At 42.9% G+C, this 23,253-nt stretch overlaps 1 protein-coding gene across 2 annotated transcripts in view; it reads left to right on the top strand.

The window, feature by feature from the left end:
• LMO1 (LIM domain only 1) overlaps positions 1-23,253 on the top strand; it is a 59,110-nt gene that overhangs the window by 22,444 nt on the left and 13,413 nt on the right. For both annotated transcript variants that reach the window (XM_039552377.1, XM_019283822.2), the window contains one exon: positions 21,128-21,341. In XM_039552377.1, coding sequence (XP_039408311.1) covers positions 21,128-21,341 — 214 coding nt within the window. The remainder of the gene's footprint in view (positions 1-21,127; positions 21,342-23,253) is intronic.

The raw sequence follows: 23,253 nt of genomic DNA, 5'->3' as shown, positions 1-23,253 counted from the left end.
GCTCTGTACTCATCCTGCCTCTTCAAAAGATAGAAATCTTCATTTCTCCCTCCATTTCTGGGGAGCTGAGATTCTGGAGTCCTTGAATCATTTGGCTTGCCCTCTGCTATGCTGCCTTTGCTGCATCCCTTTTATGTAATCACCGCAGCTCACAGTATTCTGTAATACAGCCCCAGTCCTCTCTCTAATAGACTGCTATGATGTCCATGACTTACATCCCTGAATTTTCATTACTGCTACAAAGACTTTTATGCACTTTAAAAGGGAACAGATGGATTCTTCCCTATTTTGGAAGAGATCATTCGTGCCTGTCCACCTTCTCAAGTTCACCTATTTTCATTACTTTAACTTAAAATGATTTGTGGAGCCTTCTGAGCTCTCAAAATTAAACTGGAGCCTGAATAAGATTTGAACCTAGATTTCCCTCATCTAACCTAAAGTAGATGATAGCTTCAAGGGAGGACCTAGAGAATAGTTCATTTTGGTTATAGTTCAAAACAGTAGTCAGTCTGTTCTTTCCCACTGAGCTCTTTCAGAGTTGTTCCAAGGAAGCTCACAAAGAGCCCTTCTGAGATTGAAGTGGGAACAAAGTGCTAATTGTTAAATTATCTTTTATCCCCCCAAAACCTAAGGAAAATCATCTGAAGGATGTTAGTTGCATACAGAGTATTTCTGTCTCCATCCAGTGTTAAGTAGTCTGTTTTAGAAAACCTTTATGTTTTGCTCTTTGCAGCTCTCAATGGGCTTTTGCTCTCAAACAATATGGACTCTAGCAGGTGGCATTTTTGGCAAATGACCTCTTCTCAATACCAGGACGTTCAGATGTTGGCCTTTCTCATCTTTTTCAGAACTGCTAAAATAGGAGGTGAAGGGCAAAAGTACTGCTAATAGGGTGAAGATGCACTAAGATCTCAGGCCGGAAGAAAATCAAAATATTGGTTTCCAAGGAACTGGGTTGCTGGTGAAGAGTGTGGTGTGATAGCTGGGTGTAGGAGCTGGCAGCACTTCTCTCTAGAAATAAATGGCGCAGACTTACAAGAGCAGGTCCTCTGCTGTGGCAGAGGTTAATTATACGAGTGGTTCTGCAACTCGCGGCTTTTTCTTCTGCGCTCTGCTCACATTTGCCTTTCTGACGTGAACTGCAGTAATGTGCACAATTCATGTGTCTCTGTCTGATTTTGGTTAATTGTAGTAGTAATTACTAATTTCCAACCCCTGACCTGCTTTTTTAATCGCGTTTTTTAAACGATCTTTTTGTGCCATTTTGGAATTTGGTGTTTGGTTTTTAATTTAGATAAATTATGCTAAAATGTTCTTGAGAGAGCTGCACGCTGAGGTCAAAAGCTTTATCTGCACCGTGCCCGTTTTCTCTAACCTATTTTAATAATCGCAGCTGCTTTCTTTAATGGGTAGCGTTTGTTGAACTATGCTAAATCTGTCCTGTTTAGACCACGCTGCTGAGGAAGCAGTAAAACAAAGTGCTGCGGAGCGGCCCTGAGGCTTCAGGATTGCCACATGGGTTGGGAGGTTCTAGGGCTGGGTTTCCCTCTTCCTCCCTCCTTCCCTCCCTCCCAGCCCATCTCACAGCACGCCCAGCCCCCCAGCTCCTCTAACCTGAAGCCTTTCCTTCCCCTTTTCCCTGTACCTGAGAGGGAAATGCCCTCTGCTGCCCCTGTCCCTCGTTGTGCTGATGGCACCAGCCTGGCTGTGGGAGAGCTGTCTGGAATGACCGGCCACATCCACCTCCTTGCCGGACACTGCTAAGGGGAGGTGGCCCTTCATCCCACAGATGGGTGGTGGTCATCATGAGCAGCAGGGGCTGGTGGTCGGCCACCTCGTGGGGGGGTCTCAAAGCTTTTAGGAAGGACGTGTCTTTATCCCTCTGCTGTCTCCAGGCACAGAAGAGGCTGTGTGTATTTACAGGTGGAGGCACGGTTTGCTTTTGCTGTTTGTGGTGAATCGTTCGAGGTTTCATGCAGACTGGTTTTCCTACCTTTCTCCTGTCCTCTCCTTATGCTTTGGATGGGGAAAGTTTAACAGGGTGCGACGTTTTCAAACTTGGAAACAGGTATTAAAGAGCAATTAGCTGGCCAGCCTCCCTGGATAAAACAGGGAAACCTTGCCAAAGATCTTCTTGTCTTTAAACATTTGTACAAATCTCTTGTCAAATATAGAAGTAATTGCCTTTCCCCCTCTTTCTTTCTCCTCTTTCCTCATCCACTTTCCGTCCTGCATCTGGTTTAATATAATGGGTGTTTGCATGAACGGCTTAGTTAGCCAGGGTGGTAATAAAACACTTTAAATTTATTGTGACATTTGGATTTAATTAAAAAGTACACACTTAGAAAAGTAAAACATAATGTGTAGAAGGAGTCAGGAAGGTTTTTCTCCTTTTCTTCCAAAAAGATAATTAGAGTTGTATTTTAAATTGTTTATGTGCTGCTAATCATTGTAATAAATCATTTATACTGAGAAAGACACACTCTAATGTGCTTGTGTAACTGTTTATGCTCTCAAGTTTCTATCATGAACAAATTGATCTGGAAGTGAATTTATTAACCACTAGGGAAGAAATCATTAGTGCTTTCTCTAAATATTCCCCAGGTACACTTTTATTTTAGTAGTTTACTGTTTTAACTAAAAGTAACGTTACAGGGCCTTGGTTTAATTATGATGCAAATTGACTTTCCATCATTTAGAAGGAAAGAAAACTGCCTTTTTGCTGTTAAGATACATCTACGTTGTATCTGCCAGAGCACCTCAGCGTTTTCAGAGGTTTTTTTGTGGAAAAAAAAAAAAGGTAAACTTGTGTGGGGACTTTATGGAAGTTTTAAAATACTCCAGAAGGTTTAATCTCTTTAATCTACCTGGCCTTTGATAAAGGATCTTAGGATAAGGTAAGTGTAGCCTGTTAAATCTTTTGCAGCTGGCAGCACATTTACACTTTTAAAGCACCATGGTGCTTTCATGGTGCTGGAGACCACTTGAAATCTTTTGGAAATAATCGGCGTTGCTGGTTCCCCATTGCCAGCGAAGGCACCCATGCAGATTTTCACATGTAAAATCAGTGGCAGAACTGCACTTCTAATCTGAGGCTTTTCTGGTTCATAGTGCTTAATCCAAACTGGGAGCTGCTGGCACCCCAGGCCTTCCCGAGGGTTTTTAGGGTGGCGTTGTCCTGTGAGTCCAGAGGTGGTGGCAGAGCCCGCAAATCCCCGGTCCCCTGGGCTGAGGGACAGCTTCCATGCTTGGAGGCGTTGCTGAATTAGTTTTCAACACCTGTACTTCCCCCATGGTTATAAATTGCATTTCCCAACCTGCCCAAGAAACCAAATCTGGGCACTGAAGGTTCCAGTTAAAGCTGGTAGATTTTGTGGGTGCTTTTTAAATTTAGATGCTATTACTTGAGTACTGAATTATTTATTTACAGGTCTAGCATCAGGCCATTCGGTGGGAATACCCACAACATGTAGATTTATACAGTTGAATTGGTGGTTAGGCAGTTTTATTTGAAGTCCTTTGTAACCTGATGGGAAGGGTTCATTTTCTATGGGGTATTCTTAATTTTAAATACAACAACAACAACAAAATATCAAAGAATGCCCACAACAAACCCACCCAATGACAAAAAACCAACCCGTGTTCCAATTGTTGTTAAACAGGCTGCAGCTCTTTCCAGCAGAGAGAGGAAAGTGAACATGAGTAAAATTGTTCTTCTAGATACATATATTATTTGGAGGTGACTGAAAAAGGATTTGATGGTTGGTGTATATGTGCTTATATGTCACAAAGACGACCTATTGCCTTGGGGAATTGGGCACTGCAATATCTTTGGGCCTTAAGTACCTGCACTTTTATTTTTACTGTTTTGGTTTTTTAAAAATATGATCCTTACCTTCCCATGGTTGAGTTAATGTTGTCTTTTTCTCCTTAGCCCTAGGGAGGCTCACAAGTGACAAACGTTTGTGTGTCAGTCCTGGCCATGTGTGTGATGTGCCACCAGCAACCTGTGGGCGTGTGTGTGTATGTGGGAAGAATTTATTGCCGCTTCAGTTACACCGTGTCACTGAAGTGGCTTTTTATTTCTAGATTTTCCCCCAAACAGGTTGTCTTTTCTTACAAGATGAAGGTGTTCATTTTCTATCTCCTTTCATTTCGGATGTTTGAAATCCAGTAACATTATATACATTTTGCTGGCAAAGTGTGGATTTTTTTGAGGCTTCTAGCTATTCATTTTTCCAGAAACTTGCTATACAGTGTTCTGCCACATTAGGTTTCTCTAATAATCCATGGGAGGATGTGATCAAGATCTATTACTGCCTCTCAGTGTGGTCGTCACCTAATTTCATGAGGAGCTGTAGTGGCATTTCGCTTTGCTGTTTGCAGGTTTAAACCTGTATTTTGAAAGCCTTGCTGTACTAACCAGGCTTCAGAACTGTAAGGAACCAAAGGACATCATATGTCTTCTAGAAAATGTGGATTTTTCTCTTTTTTTTTTTCCTTCTTTGTCACCCTTAGATCCTTTTATGGCCATTTTCAGAGCAAAATATGAGGCCTTCAGTCATTTTGTATTCTGCTGAATCTGACACTTAGAAATGTAAACGTGTCTATCAGAATGCTATTAATTGAGAATAATAAATGTCCCTTTCCAAGTGAAGTCTTTATACAGAGGTGACTCCTGCTGGGATTCCTGAAGGCATTTTTCTTTCAAAGCACAAATATTTCAGCACTTAAAGCAACATTTGATATCCTCTTGCCGTTTCCGTGGCCTGAGCCTCTGTGTTGCCGTGGCTTCTTTTTCTTCTCTCGACATTTTACAAGGTACACTGCATCCAAACGTGGACTTTTTCTGCAGAATTGTCCCTGAATTAATGGAACTCAAAAACCGCCAATGGCAGCTTTATAAAAAGTCCCAGAGTTCAGAGCTGGCTTGTCCTTTGACAGACAGAGGGAGAGGGAAAGGAACCAGTGCAGCCACGTAATAAATGTAGTTAATGGAACAAAGCTGGTGCCCATTTACCTCAGTGGAGCTGATGAGGACAAGTTGTTCTCTGCCCCCATGTGCTGTGCAAGAACCTCTTTTGTGTGCAAGCTGCTTGTGCAGCTTTGGGCCCGTGTAAAAGCATCTTGAATGACACAGGCATGTGTCTGCCAGCCACTTAAATACGTCGCCTTGGAGAACCAGGTCTGTCGGTTTTGAAGTAGAGCTCTGTTGTAATTCCAAACTTTCTTAATAATCTTGGCACACAGTGGACTGATGAGATTTAATACCTGCCCTTTAAGCTTCATTTTGTCTGCTTCCCTGTTAAAAGTTCCTTGCAGCTGGGCATGAAATTACTCAGGTTGCCCCTTCTACTTGTAATGCTTTTAAGATGTTGGCATCCCAAAACAAAGGGACAGTGGCTCTTGTGTGATGTGGCAGGAGCCTTTTGTGGGTGTGTGAGAGTGGACCTGGATTGCAGAAGTGCTGGCAGAAATTGCCACTTCACAGTTTGGGATAAAAATGAGGCAAACCCTGTTCATGATGAGTAAAAGTGAGTAATAGTTTTAATATATTAAGGCTGTGTAAGAGGCAAGGACACAGGTTTGCTCTGATTTTGTCATGTGGAATGGGAAGAAGTGGTCCCTTGGTTTAACTCTTCCTTGCCCTCTGAAGAGAGTTACATGCCAGGTGCCTGTGCTTATTGAAATCTTACCAGGGTGATATTTAGTGTTGCAGTGGATTGGCTCAAGGAAAGCCACCACGTGGAGCTGTGATGAAGCCATCCATGAACTGCATATCAAAGACTGATCGTTCTCTGGTGTTTATAATGCAGAGCATCTGTCTCAAATGCCAACTTCCAAAATATTTCTCTGTGTGCTGATAACATGGTGGCACTTGTGGAATGCAGCTTTACCATTTTTGATGCTCCATAACAAAATCATGAGCTCAGGGGTATATGAGTATTATAATACATTAACATAAAAGTACAACTGTTTCCTGAAAAAACAGGCATTCCTCCCAGCACAACTGAAGAGAGAGAGAGGGTATTGTCAGTGGAGGTTTGCATATTGTACTGCAAGTGTATTTTGACACTAGAAACTGAAGAAATGGGAAACTAGATATGTCTGGGGAGTAACTACTAATCTAAGTGTCAGGTTTGATACTGGCAGACTCTGTGGAACCAGTAGCTCAGATCTCCGGAGGGCCGGCGGAGCCCTTGACCTTCGTAGCGGCAGATGAACGGTTGTTAGTGCTGGGGGTTGATCCTGGGCAGAGGGATGGGCAAAGCTCAAGCATGGAAGTGGTGCCTGTTTTGCATAGATAGAGGATGTCTCAGAGCACTAATGCATTGGAAGGGTTTCCCCCTGGTTTTCTTGGCTGTTTAAATAGTGCTGCCCCTTGGCTTGACTTCTCTTTGGAGATGGACACGTTTCACCCCCCAGTTCTACGGTTGTAATATGGGAGTCTCTAGACAAAAAACATGCAGTGTCAGCACAGGAATCATGTTTTTAAAAAAATCAAATTTTCTGGTTGCTCAGGCTGTAGAAACAGTTTGTCATGGAGCTCATTAAAATAAAAGTAAATGTTTTGGAGTACCTCATTTATGTCATTGGTGATGTCATACGACAGTGACAAGTTTTTGCTCCCCAGAGGTCAGAGATCAGCTGTAGGCTTTTGAGCACAAGATACATGTCCATCAAAGATGGCCAGCAGTCCTATTGACAGAGTAGAGAGAGCTTAGCAAGTCCAATTCAGAGTCAGCTTATTGGTAGTACCCATGGAGAGAGGCTGAGGGAATTGGGAGAGAGAGGAGAAAACAACAGGGAGATGTCACCACTGGGGGGTTTTGAGATAACTGAGACAAACTCTTCTCAGAGGGGAGCAGAGGCTCTTACCTGAGAGAGGAATTCCTGCCAGGAACTTCCAGGGAAAAATACCCGTGCCCCAGGCAGCTGCCAGCAGGGGCAGACAGAGGCACGGTGGGACAGGCAGTGGAGGGTACAGTGATGCTCCCACTACAGCGCTGGGAAGAGGGACCTGCACTCCTCTGGTGTGCCTGATGGACCTGCTTGGGAGTGGAGCTGGATTTTAGCTGCCATAGGTTTGGGAATGAAGTGAAAATAAGGCTGAACCTGTATAAAAAGTGAGAAGTCTCTAGAGAAGTCTTCTGCTGTTTAATTCTCTGAAAGCAGAGTGGCGATTGCACACCCGGCAGCTGCTGTGAAATTGCTGCTACAGATAACCAAAAATGGGATAGATTTTTTTTTACTTGGACTTTAGGGTGTCTGAAATGCAGATATCTATTCTTTTGCACCCAATTCCTGTTTGTAAGCAAATCAATTAAGGACACAAATGGATCTTGAACTTTGGAAATCCTCATTCACTCACTTCCATTAGGTATTAGATCTGGAGCAGGTGTTGTTTTTCCTTATCAGACTTTGGGTTCACAGTGAATGAGGAATAAGTACACTGGTGGTCTATGAAGATGAAGCAAAGTAATTGAGATTTCTATATGCACATTACCACTTCAAATACTGTTGGCACTCAAGGAAGAAAAAAAAAAAAAGGAAGACCTCCTAGGACTTGAAGTAGCAAATTACTCATCTCACACTTTGCTGTGGCAGATCGTGGCTTGCTTTATAGTAACATTCTTTTTTCCTGCGCTTGGCTAATTTAGACACTCCTCTGAAAAGAGGTGCTGCATGGAGTGCAGTGGAGTTGAGGTAGATTGGAGAAAAGGATTACACTTTGCATGTGGAGGCAGTGAACGTAGGCTGCAGATAAACGACATGGGTTTAGAGCGATCATTGCTGCTGCAGCTTGATTATTTTTCTCAGGGACAGGTGCTGGCTCTCTCCTTACTTTGAAGAACTACAGTACTCGTGTCTGCACCATATTTCCTATAACATTTGTGCTCTCTTCTGTTCCTCCACTCCCTATCCACCTTCCTTTCTCTCCTAAAAGCAGGATGCTGCGATCGTGGAACTTCTGAGTCTTCAATGTGCAACAGGTTGTGACAAGGGCACCCTATGGCCTATCCAAATACCCATATCATGTACTTCATGCATATAAAAGCATCTGCTCCAGACCTTTAGAAACGAGGGTTGAGAGGAGCTGATGTGGCTTTGGGAGCAATCAGAGCTAGGAATAATGTAGGATTGTTCTTTAGGTTAACAGGTTAATGTAGGAGGTTCTTTAGGTTAATAAGCAGATGTTTGAAGCTGTTTCATCACTAAAAGTTGTGCTGAGAGCCAGCTGGGATTGCTTGCTTGGCCTGGGCAGTAGAGGAGTGCATGGCAGGGCTGGATATGTGTGCTGGGAAACCAGAGCTTGTCCCAGCTAGATGTCCAGCCATATTTCTCCAGGACTGCATCTGCTTTATGAACAGGCAAGGCAGGGAAAGAAGGAATATTATATGATTTGTAATAAGGTGGCCTTTGCAGTGGCCTTGCCCTTAATGACTTTTATTTTCACAACCCTAAACAAAGTTTATCGATACTAATAGTCTGTGAACTTTTACTTGGAATATCAAAATATTTGTAGCTTTTTTCTTTGGAGGGGGAATAAATTACCTGGTTTCATTTGGCACTGGTGGATATGTTCCTTTCTTTGATAAAGAAGCAAATTTGCTTTAGATTCAGTTTCTTGAACTTGTAGAAAAAATGTATAGCATTGAAACACTAGGAATTAATCTAAATAGCCAGTGTGAGGTGAAAATGCTCCCTATGCTTTAATTGGAATGGCCTGGTGAAAGCCAGTTCCCAGGCTGCCTCCCTCACTAACTGCCCACCTTGTGGCAGATTGACATAATTCCCCTGTCCCTGGGGAACCATAATAGAGCACTCCCTGAAGTGCTCAAAATCCCAAAGGGAAATAAGGATCTCGTTTTCTTTTCTTTCCCCCCTCTTTCTTTTTTTTTTTTTTTTTTTATTTTTTAATGGGGTTTCTGGAGTGCTTATATTCATCCAGAGGATTGTGGCTATTAAATAGAGGGGGTTTTAAAGGTTTTTCTAATTGCCACGCTTCCTCTCTCTCCCCCCTGTTAAGTGGCTTTGGACAGTTGCAGAACTTTGATTTCAAATTTGTCTAATCTCTTGAAATATCTAGGTAGGGAAAACTATTGTAACTGAAAATGGCTCTGATTTTTTTTTTTCCCCCTTTCTTCCATTTTAATAGATATGTTTAGTCTACTTTAAAAGCTTTCTGGAGAACCTTTTCTAAATGGCTAATTTAAGCTTGTCAGGTTTTAATTATAATCTCTCTATACACAAGGTAAGATGCTTAATGCTAGTGAAAAGTTCTGAATACAAAGCAAACCTGTGTCAAGTTGCAGAGCACTCTTACCCGTCTTAATTGCTTCTGGTCTGAACTTTAACCTTAACTCTCCCATCTGTCTTACAAATTCTCTTCTCTCATCACAACCACTTTCTTTTCTGTAGAGTGCTGAGGATCTGTCTTAATTCGGCAGGAGTTTCAGTCTGGAGAAAAACTGCCATCAGGCTGTGGATGTTCAGATCTTCCTTTATCCCACTGCAGCATGATGCCTGTTCCTGGAGTGCAGCCCTGCTCTCCCAGAGAGCCCAGAGCATTCCCTTACCCCTCCTAGAACAGGACAGCTCATGGGAGATGGGGTACTTCAGCTGTAGGAGAAGTGCCCTGGATCCCAAATATCTTGACAGCTTCTGGTCTCAGTTAAAATCTCTTCCCAACAAAATCAGTATGGCTTTTTTTGTTGTTGTTGTAGTTGTTAGCAGTTTTATTCCTTTAGTTAGGCAGTTTATTCCTTTCCAGGACTGTTGTCTGCCTCGTTTTCTAGCTGTGACCCAGCCTTTGTGGCAAAGGTTAGTTGCATCTTTTTCTTAGATAAGAATGGGTTTCATTCAAGCTTAGAAAATTAGCCTTGAAAATAGTCAGTGCAGATTCCTTCTGGAGAGTGCATTTAAAAGTTTAAATCCAAAATTGATTTGGAAGTGCTCTAATCTAAAATAACCCTGATGTTAGCATTGTTGTCTGCAACTCCTGCTAGCCCTGGCGTTCCGGTTCAGCGCGTTGGCACACGGTTCCCTGATGCTGTGAAATTGAGACTCATCTGGAGATACAGCGTTTTCTAAAAAGGATTGCAGGGCACTTAAGACTCCTTATTTCATTAGTTCAGTGAAGGAGTTCTTTGCAGCAGTCAGGAGTCTCATGATGAGGTGGGTGAAAACTGAGCAAATCAAGCGGCGGACGCTCCTGCGGAAATGGAGCAGAGGGAAAGCTGCTCAGTAAGTTTCTTGGCCCGGAAGTGTGGCATTTTTGGAGCTGAAGGTTAGGGGTTTAGAATTTCTCTTTAGTCTGAGGTTTCAGGCAAAGCATTAGTAGCTACATATCCGGGCCAGACTTCAGGAGGTACGTTTCAGGAGGCTTTCTGTTCTGCACATTGGGTTGGGTCATACGATTATTATGTTTTTTCATTGTTTCTGGCCAAGTGTAACCACCGTCATCTTCACGTACATTGGTGAGAATTAAATGGAGCATAAAGAACTGAATTGAAGAGCAGGCTTGCACTTTTAAGGGGATGGGTTGCTGCATAGTGGTAATCATCCAGAGGAGCAGGATGTATTGAAGAAAAGAGTGAAGTGTGAGTACCATCCAAAGTGCAGGCAGCAGGTCATAAATTCTTGCAGTGGTGGTGGTCTGAAATTCAAGGAATAGGATTAGAGAGCTACAGTAGGTTAATGAAAATGGCTCCCTCAGGATCAGCTTGAGTTCAACTCAGTGGTCAGTCGTAAGAGGAGGAATGTCTTGTGCAATTCCAACTTCTCATCCATATTCTGAACACTGTGATGCTCTTGAATGCTTAATAGAGTAGAATATGCTCTGTTATGATATACTTCATATGACTTCTAGGATGTTTTAATGCAAACTAAATGTCATGCTAACTTGCCCCAAACCCGTAGTGTTCGCTTTATTCTGGAATATATGAATTGCAGCAGGGTTTTCAAAGCCTTGCTTGGACATATCAAAAAAAAAAGAAAAAAAGGGAACGAAAGAAAAAAGTCTTACAATTTTACTTGTGTCTTTCCTGTTGTCCAGGGAAATAGTGCTCAAATCCTGCCTCTATACGTCACCTCAAAGGAACTCATTATAAAATGAGTATACAACAGCCAAGAAACCACTTTTCATTCTTATCAGCATATTTTCTTGTAAAGAAGGGTAGCATTAATGGCCAGCTGTGGCTTGTGAGCCCTGAATTAATCAGAAGTGAATAATAAAAATTAATTTGAGGCATATAGTTACTAGCCAACTGCAGCTATAACAAATGTTTAATGAACAGCTTTGCACTGGGGTCTGCATACCTTTTCCTGGGAATGAAAGGGGAAATGTCCAAGAGCGGGACTTTCTCTGTCCTAATTGCAGCAGCAAAATGGGGTTGAGTAAAATCTGACTGTGGAAGCAAACTGTGGCTCAATAAGGCTTAAGTTAGGCCTCAGTAAGCAGAAGAACAGAGGCAATGAAGTATTTAGCCTCTGCTTTCTCTGCTTTCTCTATCTTCACAGCATTAAGAGAACAACAACTTTGGTTGATATTATTTGCAAGGTAGAGCAAATTCTTTCTGACAAACATCATCCTGCCCTTTATCTAGTCCTGAAATATTAAACTGCTTTTGCCAGAGCCATCAGGAAGGGAATTGTGCTCTCTGGGGTCAGCACTGGGAGAGGAAGGATTGGTTGTTGGTGGGCTACACTTTGTATAAACATCTTGGGTCTTTGTCAAACTGCTTGCAAGGCCAGGATATCCAGGGACCTCTGTAGCTGAGTGTCTGCGCCATACTAGTCATGGGCTTTTGTCTGGTCCTTCTCAGACAGCAGCTGTACCTGAGCAGAACACACTCTGCTCCTCTTTGTGGCTTCTGCTGCAAAGGACAAGACAGTTCTGGGTCTCCATCCCACTCGAGCTCTCCTCTGCCTCCCAACCACCCCTGGGTGCATTGAGGAGTTTGGAAAGGAGCAAGGCAAAACCTTCAAGAGCTGGTAGTAGGACTTTCAAGGTAATTTCAAGCCCCTGGGGTCTGACTAGGCATTCCACACTGCAGGTGTGGATAAATCCAGTAAAGCTGCACTAGATGTGAACCATTTTTGACACCTCTTCTGAGACTTGTTCTTGTGCAGCTGAAGCTTATCAAAGCAGCTCCACAAATTCCACGGCCTTTCGGAAGGTTGTGTAGTGTCACTCGAAACTTCAGGGCTTGCAGAAGGTTAGGGTATTATTTATATCTACAGTGGTACAAACTCCACTTCCTAAATCAGTATTTATTTATTGGTTTGCTCACCAGTGCACGACTGAGACTGAGAGTCTCCACACACAGGCACTTGGAACTGTGACCACCTCAGCCTCTCTCCTGCAACAGGAAAAACACACCACTTGGATATAATTGAGGCGTGGAAGAGATGGGATGCTCCCTTAACCTTGGTTTTCCTTTGCTACTTTCATGAGACAAAATTCCAGTCTGCTTTGTTTTTCAAGTCAGCAAACTGATTATATATTGTAAAAGATCGGTGTTTTCATGGGTGAGTAGTAATTACTGAGTAATGGCTTAAAACATTTCCTGAAGGAACATAAAGCTGTTTTTAAAAGTCAAGAGTACATTAAAAGGATTACCATGTAGATTTGATTTTTAGATAACACTAAAATGGATCCCAAATGGACTTACGAAAAGGGATGCTATCTCTTTTAATGGAAAGTGCATGGTCTGACAGCTCAGCATGCAAATGGTCCTGCAAAGGACTGTCTGTTGTGTTTTTTCCATTCAGCAAGAAGACAAGGAAATAGCTTGCCCTTCTCCTTTTAACTTTTAATAGCAGATGGGTTGCCCTGGTTTTGCTAGGAAAGGGAGAAAAGGATAGGTTTGGCGGATAACTGCATCTTTCTAAATCACTGGGGAAGTGTATTTCACGACTTCTGGAAGGTCAGTCAGCAGCAATTGTATCTCTTACACAGATTGCATTAAGTAGATAGATTCCCTCCACATTCTCCATAGGCAAATCTCTCCTTGTCTCTTACATGCAAATAAATTTTAGTCCTAGTATATTTATTACACTAATCTTGTGCACGGCATGAGCATCAGTGCTTGGCTTGGCAGTAAGTTTGGACAGGGCAGGAGGGGCCCTACAATATTCATACTACAATAACTTGCAATCACTATAGCATTTTCTATTTCAGAGTTGCCAGCACAACTTTCTGGTGATTGATGGTATAAAATATGCTTTTGGCCTGAGTAGGATTTCTTCTAGAAACATTTAAAGGAGTATATTCATATTTCATTAAATACAGAGCGCACCAGGATTCCAAATTCTTTTGTGGTATTGCGCAAATTATTATAGGCTCCAAAAAGCTTGAGAAATATCTATAAGCCTGTGAAAGCTTTAGATTGGATAGTCATCACTGCCTGCATTAAGGGCTGTGACAGATTGCTTCATCAGTGTACACAGAGCAGAACATCAAATGGCCATTTGGCAGTGGGCACTGAAATTCTATTAAGGTTGCCGAAAGCTTAGGTTGACATTGTATACGTCTGCAAAGAGGCAGAAGAAAAGATGATGATGATGATGATTGTGCAATGATATAGTTCTATTCTCCTTAAAAGATTCACATATATAGCATGCCAGATCTTTCAGGGTGATGTTAATGTTTCACTGCTAAACCTGAGCTCCGCTGCGCCGTGCATCTTTGCTTGTGTCTTGAAACCTCCGTATGTTAAACAGGCCCTTTGAACTGGGAGGTGAGAATTGTGCAGTATTACACATGTGCCTGGAAATAACAGAGGAGTTTTTACTTCTCAAACACTCTTTGGGATATTTAACTTGATATCAGGTTTTTCCATTTGATTTTCTTGCCTTTTGGAAAAGGGGGAAGGAAACAAACCCCCTCCTTGTGTTTAATTTTGGTACATAGGTTATTCTTGAAAGAGCTGAAAAGTGAGGCATGAGTTGTTACTTTTGTGACCATTTGACTCAGAGACTCTTCTTCCACTGGTTTTCTCTGACACCCAAACCCACTAAATAGACAACTTTTGAGCTTAGTGTCTTTTCAATGGTCACCTGCAAATTGATGGAATATTGAGGAATATGGGATGAATTTCAGGCCAGTCATCCCTAATAATAGTTTTCTCATCTGTTTCTCATTCCCAATAATGGTTTTCTCATTCTTATACCACTGAAAAGTTGGTTTGAGGGTAGTCGCTCCATTGCCAGACTTTCTTCTACTACAGACACTGAAGGAGGGAGCTGGCCACCTGAAATAAGGGTCTTTGCCAGACTGCAGTATGCTAAATTGTAACTAATGGAGAAAAGTTGATCAGAATGTTCTCAGATTAGGTTGAAAGCAGAAGAAATTTGCATGTCTTTGTACTGCTTCCAGGGCTTCAAACAGTAAAAATGGATTTTACTGAAACACTGGATGTGCTAAGAATAAACTTTGGACACGTGCCAATTACGAAAAATTAAAGCTGAAACAAACATATTTTATGAGCACAGGGAAAACATTGCTTCCTGAAATGATTTATAGAAACCGTCTTGCAGCAACAATTATTATGGTTTGTGTTTAGTCCTGCTGCCATGTGTTTCTTTATAGCTACAGGTTGGCCTCTGGTGGGAGCAACTCTGTAATTGAGAGAGGCTAAAAACAGGTATTGGAAGACCCAAAACTTGTGAAGAAAATGAAAATCTGGATTCTAACCCTAAACCTCATGTCCTGAATCAGGACCTGCATTGGTACAGATTCAAATGATGGCAATGATTATTTTGGATATGGTAGCATGTCTGAGCAAATGGCTTGGAAACTGGGTCCCTACATATGAGATTGGAAGCGGGTTTTAGCCACTCATGAAGCTTTGGGTTACTTTTAGGCAGCTGAAACTGCCAGGAGACACTACACTCTAAAATGTATTTCTCTACAGCCTGTCATGAAGTGTATGGACAAAAAGAAATTGCTGTGTTACTGGGCAGAGGACTATAGAGTAGTTAAGATAGAAGTGGTGATCAAAATGTTGTTTCTCCCATTAACTGCCCTCTCCAACTACTTTTTTGCCATTCTTGGGAGATTTGTTCAGTAATGATTCAGAAGAAAGAATACCACAAATGAATTGCTAAAGCAACTGTAAAAATCACCAGCTGCATATTGCAGCATGAAACTGGAAATGAAAAAAGATTGTGGTTACCCATTGAATAATTCTGATGAATGGTCAAAGGCTTACTCATAAGCATTTAGTTGCAAGTACTCAGTGTTCCAAATGTAACGTTTTAATTGGATATACAGATGACAGGATGAGTTTCACCTTGCTGGCCGTAATTCTTCTGATGAAATTCTTGGTGAAGATGCCCGAGACAGCGTACTCTCCATTCAGTGGGAGTGCAAGGTCTGGCTTGTTTCACAGTGTGCAATATTCATAGAAGGTGAGTAATACAATACTGGGAACACAAAGTGAGTTTCTTTTTAAGGGAATGAAATTCACTGCATCTTTTTGGCAATGACTGTCTGCATTTACTTAAATGGGTGATGCAGGGCTCTAATGCTTTTAAATGATATCAGATCCTCTGATAAAAGACATAAGACTGCAGCCTATTTATTGTGATGAGACAGGAGTTAATAAGATTACTCCCACTCTTCAGTTACTTTTTCATCTTTTGCAGCCAAATGCTGGGGTTTTTGTTAGCAGGCAAAAGGAGGTCAGTTCATTTAAAGGGTGTTGATGCTAGAAATAAACATATTTTTCCCCTCAAATAGAACTCTGAAACCTAGGCTCAATTGCCCAACTGCCAAACCCCTGGCCTTTAAACCAGAATTGCTTTTAGCACTGGAATGCTGCATCCCTATAATAACCACTTATATAATTCTTAAAAAAACCCTTAAAAATAATAATAATTTTTTAAAAGTGTAATATAAACCTTAATAACTGTGGTGTTTGGCAGAAGAATGTTCAGAAATGTGGGGGCAGTGCCTTCAGACACTTCATTCAAGGAAGAATTTGTGCTGGAGAATAAAAACATAATTCCAGTGCTGTGTTGTGCAAGGTGCTGTACAACAGGGAGTGATTGTCACAAACCTTTTGGAGACTAGAAATGTGTGCATAGTTATTTGCTTTGTTGTTGAGCAAGCTTTTACTCTTATGGTAGCAACTCTGAGGAAAAGTTTTGGTGTTTTAAAAAAAGAAAGCCAAAATAACAACAAAAAAAACACCCCCCAAACAAAAGCCCCAACAACAACAAAAAAGCCAACACCAAAAAACTTGTCGAGGGAAAGAGTTAAAGCCATCTGCCTGAAAGCATTGTGTAAAACATACACACAATGTTGGGGAAATAAGCCAATTATGTGTGCTTCACAGGAGGTGGGGGACTGACCTTTGTGTATAATTAGTTCTTTTATTTAAAGCAAAGATTTTGAATAGAATAACTAATTAGCTGTCATAAATGGCAAATTGAAGATTTTGGCCGGATTCCTTGGGGAGTGTGGGAGGATGTCCCTCCTCCCAGCCCGTACTGTATGCTCTGGCTCCCCTCATTAGGGTTGTTTTTAGTTCTCCGCAGTGGTAATGAGGAGTGCAGCGGCGGCACTTCTCGGAGCCCCCTCTAATAAGGCATGAAATGCAGGTGGAACAGAGCTGCCTCCAGCTCCTGCCGCCTTCTCCCAGCACATGTGGGTGTAGCCAAGGGCTCGGGGAGAGAGGGGAGGCTGAGGGGGGCAAGTTGGAGTGGAGGGGGTCTGAAAAGTCCTGGTGATATCACCTGTGTTTTATGCTCTGGACTGGAGTGTATAAAATACAGGCAAGCTGCTAAGCCTTGAGGCATATATCATTAGCTAGCAGTCCCCCATTACTCTTTCAGGCCAATTAACCTTTAGAGTTGCATTAGAGAAATTAGGTGGTGAACTTCCCTGCTTTCAGAAGGGACCTCTAGCTCTCTTGCAGACCAGAGCACTGTGGAGCCGTGCGCCGTAGGACCAGTGCAGATAACTGTTATTTAAAAGGTCTGCCATTTATGAAAAGTTCCCAGGCTCTCTTGGAAAGGAGGCTTTATGAACAGTGCCCTTAGAGGAGCTGCAGCTGATTGCCATGTGAATAGAAATATCAGTAAAATGGCTTAGAAAAATTTAGAGGTGTACTTAGTGGACACTTGTGTTATAAAGCCAGATGAATCATTTTACAGAAGGACTCCAACTGAGCAGATACGGGCTGATTAAAGCTTGTTTGTCTGGCTGTGAATAGAGGTAAAGTTTGGATTACTCACTACAATAACAGCCTCTTTAGACACAGACATAAATTTCAGTATGTCCAGAGGTGGTGTCTATAATTTTTTAATGTGTATTGGAGATCTGAGCACTCAGAGCGGGTTTAGTTTTGTATTTACCAGCAGCAAGTCTATTAAGTTGTAAAGGGCAAAGAAGGGAGTGTAGGTAGACAGAAATAGAAAGGATTCATCTACTGTTTCTAAGAAAAGAGAGCACTGGTTATCTAGCAACAGAAGAGGAGAGAGCAACTTGATGGTACTTCCAGAATTTGGCAATAATCAGTGTTCCCTTGTGATCACATATTTAGATATGTGAGTGTCCAGCTGTTAATTTTTCTAGTTCTGCAACCCTACTCCTCATTTTCTAATCCTTGCCCACAGAGCACACATGGAAGTTGTTGAAGGTGACCCCTTTGTTTCTTGACAGCCCCTTAACAAATTGAACTAGGTATCTTGGCATTTTTAGGCAAGTACTGGGGGAAAAACATGCATAGAGAAACGAAGCAGCATCACAGTCTTGCAGTGGGGAAAATTCCAAAAAGAAAGAGCAGTTCTCTAGGTGGTTTCTGCCTGCAGAGCCCAGGCTGCTTGAGGTCTGCTGGAAGTGGGAGGCAGCAGGAGGAAAGCAGGGTTTGGTGTTGATTGTGTCCTCTCTCTGCAAGCCTCTGACTGTGAAAAGGGTTAAGCTTCTGAGATGCTTCTCTCTTGTTGCTTGGAAATGACATGGCAAGTGTTTGAGGAACCCTTGCTGATCAAGTTTGGCAGTTTTTGAAATTTTGTTTCACGCCTTGCCTGCTGTGTCAACTCACCAGCTAATTGCAGCTGCAACTTTCTGTAGTGGCTTGTGTGCTCCGTGAAGACCGGTCGGTTGGGATGTCAGAGGGAAATCTCACAGCCCAAAATGTAATTTCAAAACACTGAACCTGACCAGCAGAGGCTGACCTTGCTCGTTATTATCTGAGTGGGAATAGCAGCTTTGAACATCATATGATCTCTGAAATGGTACCTTTTTTCATTAGAAAGCCCCCTGCTGAACGCTGACCAAACACATAGCTTTTTTCCTTGCTTAAGGTACTGCTTAAAAATATATCTATACCTGTTCCTTTGCTAGTTATTAGAAGCAAATCAAAGTGTTACATTCCCCTTACTCGCAGGAGCCTCTCATAAGACAGTGGTGCTCTTGCAATAGCGAGGAGCTCAGATGGCTTGGCTGCAGAGAGCGAGGGCTACCAGGGCCACAGATGGAACAAGAACTGCCCGTGCAGTCAGCCCTCAGCCATCCGGGCCTGCTTGCCACAGGACACCCTCCCAACCTGCCCTAAATGGTCAAACCAGCTTCTCCTAATGGCCCAGCCAAGGTTTCATCCCTGCACAACTGCCCTCGTGCTTGACGATGCTGCTGCGGTGTAACCCTCTCTCTGGGTGAGGGCAGCTGTACCTCTGAAAGGGCACTGCTTTCAAAGGTGGGGCCTTGGGAAGTCCCATCTGGTTGAGGATCTTGTATTTCTGAACCACAGAGCTGATCTCAAACCCCACCCACGCAGCAGCCCTCCTGAGCAGGGGTTTAAGGTGTGCCAGTTATCTGGAATCTGTGTCTTTCCAGATGCAGGATCCTCATGATACCTACACAAACATTGCAAAAGAATTGTATGATGACCCTGCTCCTTGTGAGAAATGCTCCTCTGCCTCTAACACAGAGGTACACATGTAGAGAGCCTGTTTGAGGGGTGAGTAATGACTTGCTGGTGTCTGGGGCTCCTATCTAAAAACATAATTCGCACATCTAGGTCCTAGTTTTCATAAGTGCGAACTATTTTCTTTCATCACTGGTACTGATCTCACACAGCTTGCAAATGCAAATTCACGGGCTCACCCTTCTCTGCCTCACAACAAGGCAGCCTCTTCTCACAATGTGCTGCCGTGGAGTCGGGAAGAGCATGGAAATTACTCGAAAATTGAAGCTTCTCTTTGCTACTAAAATGTACTTTGGATTAAAAAAACAAAACCAAAAAAAGGTGTGTCTAGAACCATGGGGCCACTTCCCTCATTCTCGTAAGAAACTCTCACCAGGCGCGCAGGACTTCTGCAGTCTGACCCCTGGCACCTGCAGCATAATCCACTTCTGATGCTTCCCTGTCTTCTCCCTCTTTCCAAACGTGTGTGTGTTTCTCTGTGGCTTTGTATGTAGAATTTCTCTCAGCAGCATTACAGGTTGCATATGTGACAGTCTAACACGGGTTTTCACTTAGTTATTGCAGATTTGTCACTGGCATCAAAAGTTTGCTTGTAGGGATTTGGCGAGCAGGTTTTGAGTGTGCTGCAGGAGAGGGCAGGAGGCCTCTTTAAGCCTTTAGGGTTTTTGAATGTTACTTGGCCTGTCTCTGTGCTGCTGAGACCACTTTGATTACAGATGGATCAATACCTCGCTGTTTGTGTGGAGGTGTCTTAAGTGTTATTGTCATCTGCTCGCGGCTCTGACAAAGCAATTATTACTGTGCGAGTGGTGGGTTTACATGTGCTGACCATTAGGCGCTCTCAGGTCACCCTGGCTTTTAAGGAAAGCAGCACATGTCACTTACTGCAGTGGCACTTGCTCGGTCCTCTCTGGTTAAGGGACTGTTAATAATTCTATTATCAAGCTGCTACTTTCTGGGACATCCAGCGCTTCTATAGAAAGGGTGGATTAACGTTGTGTAACAGTATATAACCAGTGACACCTGCTACTGTGCCACAGTGTCCCTTCTCATCATCTCTGCATTGCTAAAGCCCACAGTGTGCTTCTTACAGGCCCAGCATTGTCATTTTTAGTGACTGACACCAGTAAAAATAAAAATCATAACAAATTAAATCAAGGCTCTAGAGCAAATGGAATTCTGGCATCTCAGTGAGTTAATTTCTTCTTTCATCATTTCCTGTCCTGTCCCTCACCTTGTTTATTTTTCCACCTATTGATTCCATGAAGTCCTTTCGTGCCTTGCTCTTAAACTGAGAAGAGTGACAGGTATCACGGCTGTGCCAGTGCTCACCGTGGCAGGCACTGGCTGCTTGGAGAAAAGGAAAAACCTGGAGACAGCACGGAGAGGAAGGTGGCCACAGCAAGTCTCCCCCAGCCTCCTGCCCTGAGTATGCTGTCACCACCTCATACCCAGCTATGCTTGCTTTGCAGTCCCAGCAGGGACTTCCAGGGAGGAAGAAACTCCTGGCTTTTTGCTACTGTCTCCATCAATACATGAGGAGGAGGAAAGCTCTGCTTTGCTTAAAGAATGTGGCTTCACTAGTGGCAGAGGGGCACTGGTGCGGTTGTTCTCAAGGGTATTTGAATCACATTTATTTTGGAGCAGTCCCTGGCCTGCTCTGGTTTTCAGTCAGGCCTCTGTCACCAACAGGATTCACAAGAGAGGAAAAACAGTGGCATAGAACATCTTTTTATACCCACTCCTCTCCCTTCCCCATCAAACTTGATTCAGCCAAGATGCTGGACCGGGGGGGGGGGGGTTAGATACACTGATGGCTCTTCTGCTCTTTTTAATTGTCTGTGGCAGGTAATTAACAACACAAGGGTACAGCTAATGAGGGGAAAAAACAAATGTTGAAATTGCAGCCAGTTTATTCTGCTGCAAGATGCTTGTTAGAAAAAGTCGGGTGCGTTGTGTCAGTCCTACCCTTAGGAAAAAAGGGCTGCGTTCCTGCAAGTGTTGCACTCCCTCTTAGCCTGCGACAGCAGATGAGGTTAGAATTCCTTTGACTGTCAGCTCCTTGCAATGTGAGCTCCTTGTAATGGCAGCAGCAGCAGTGTTTGCTCACAGATCTGCCCCAAATGCCGCAGCCTGGCCGAGCTGTTTGGATGTCCTCTAAAGGAGGTGCTGTGTTTGCGTTGCAGGTGTGCCCATGTTATCCGTACAACCCAAAGGGAAGCAGAAGGGCTGCGCTGGCTGCAACCGGAAGATCAAGGACCGCTACCTGCTGAAGGCTCTGGATAAGTATTGGCATGAAGACTGTCTAAAGTGTGCCTGCTGTGACTGTCGTCTTGGAGAGGTTGGATCAACTCTTTACACAAAAGCAAATCTCATTCTCTGCCGCAGAGATTACCTGAGGTAAATAGAGGGACGTACTGTGGGCTCTTCCCGAAGCCTCTCAGCGTGCTGCCGGCTGTCTGGCTTCCCAAAGCTCTCCTGTGGACACGTGTGCTCGTGCATGGCCAGCCCTGCCCAGAAGAGACTGGAGTTTCTTCCACTGTCTAAGCAGGGCTTTTTATTTGCACTTAACATATTTTGCAATCAGGGAGGTGAAATCCTGTTTTTAAGTGAAGGTAGAAGGAGGAGGTCATGAATTTTGTTATTATGGACTGTCAAGAACAAGCTCTGCTTGCTGAGTGAATTAGGAAAAACTCTTAATTCTCCTTGCATATCAACTGAGACCTGACCAAACCTTTACCTTTTCTTTTTCAGTCATAGCTTTCAGACAGACTTCTAGTCTTGAGTAAGGTTCATCCCAAGGGGCTCTTGTCTCTTCCCTAACTAAACAGAGCAAAACTCCAAAATTACAGATCAACTTCAAAAAATGTTTCTGTCTGAGGAAGTCAGCAGAGACCATCACTAACTCGGAGCTAGAACCATCCTGTCAGTGTGTGTCTGCAATACGTAACACATGGGATTTTTTGCCTGGTGTATGGGGGTTTTGTGCAAGATACTTTATGCAAACATAAATGAATATTAATAAGACAGCAGGCCTAATGCAAATATTATTATGAGGGTCACACTGCAAAACACTCTGAGTTTTGCTTTGTTTTTCCTTTGGAAGAATGCACTTGATCTCCAGCTAATGTGTATGTTTTCTTTTATTTTTCCTCATGCACTGCTAGCATTTCCCAGGCAAGCTCAACCAGCAAAACATCTGAAGCAAAGCAAACCCAGCACGCTGCTGGAAGGCAGGGAGGTAAAATGCCGTCTAACCTTGCGGTGTTCAGGGGCTGCCTAGATTAGTGTCAGTGCTCAGATGCTTCATGTGTTGCAATGTAAAACGCATTTCTGAAAATCTTCAGTAAATATTATCTCAGTAAACTTGAACAAACAAGTTTCTCCTTCTAAAGATGAGAGATTAAGCGCTGAGCCAAACAGAAGGACTGAGTCTATCAGCTGCCATGTGGGAGCTGCCACCTTGCCCTTCCAGCCCAGCAGTGCACAAGAGCATCCTGCTCACAGGAGGGTTTTGGAGCTGAAACTCTTCAGGGCACACATGAAATATCCCAGCTGAAATTCTGCCACACAGGCAGAAGTTGAAGCTCCATATCTGGTTAGGTGGGGCGTGTCCCCAAAATCTAAGTGAGGAGGAGCTTGGGTAAAGGTGAACACATCTGAGGTGGAAAAGACGGGATAAGCAGCCCGTGGAAAAATGGAACGGGTGTGATGAGGAAAGAGTCAAGTATCTTCACTATAATGAAATAATTTTTGTACCTTCCTTAAATCTGAATATTTACTAATGTCACATGTCACTTGCTCTGGAGGCATCCCTAACCCTGTCTGTGCTAAGCTAAAAAAAATTGAGCTCCAGAAGGTTCAAATTCAACACAGAGATTTCTACCCCCAAATTAGCATTTTGGTTCTCCTTCTTCAGCTTAGCTATACTTTTTCTGTGTTGTGGACATAATTCTGATGTGTCAGTGAAGAATATTTTGGTTCTTCGCTTTGTGAGGAAGTCTTTCATTGCAGTATCACAATTGGGTCATGCTAGATACTATCAGAAGGACCCCCAAAATCTCTTAGGAGAGCTACTTTCAGGAATAGTTTTGTTTCCAGGAAGAACAGCTGCATTATTTTCTGAAGTATTTGTTTGTACTTTATCTTGTTTATACATTATCTTTTCTTTATCTTGTTTGCACCCAGCTTGCCAAGTGATCCAGGTCTTTCCATCTGTCATTCTCCACTTCATTATTTATCACTTCTCTTGACTTTGTCATTTCTGGTCTTGAAAAAGTGTTATACTTGTGGTTTTGTTTTTTTTTTTTTA

The sequence above is a fragment of the Corvus cornix genome, chromosome 5 (assembly GCF_000738735.6).
Source record: "Corvus cornix cornix isolate S_Up_H32 chromosome 5, ASM73873v5, whole genome shotgun sequence".
NCBI lineage: Eukaryota > Metazoa > Chordata > Aves > Passeriformes > Corvidae > Corvus > Corvus cornix.
The sequence above is the reverse complement of the archived record's forward strand: the minus strand, read 5'-3'. Positions and strand labels throughout refer to the sequence as shown.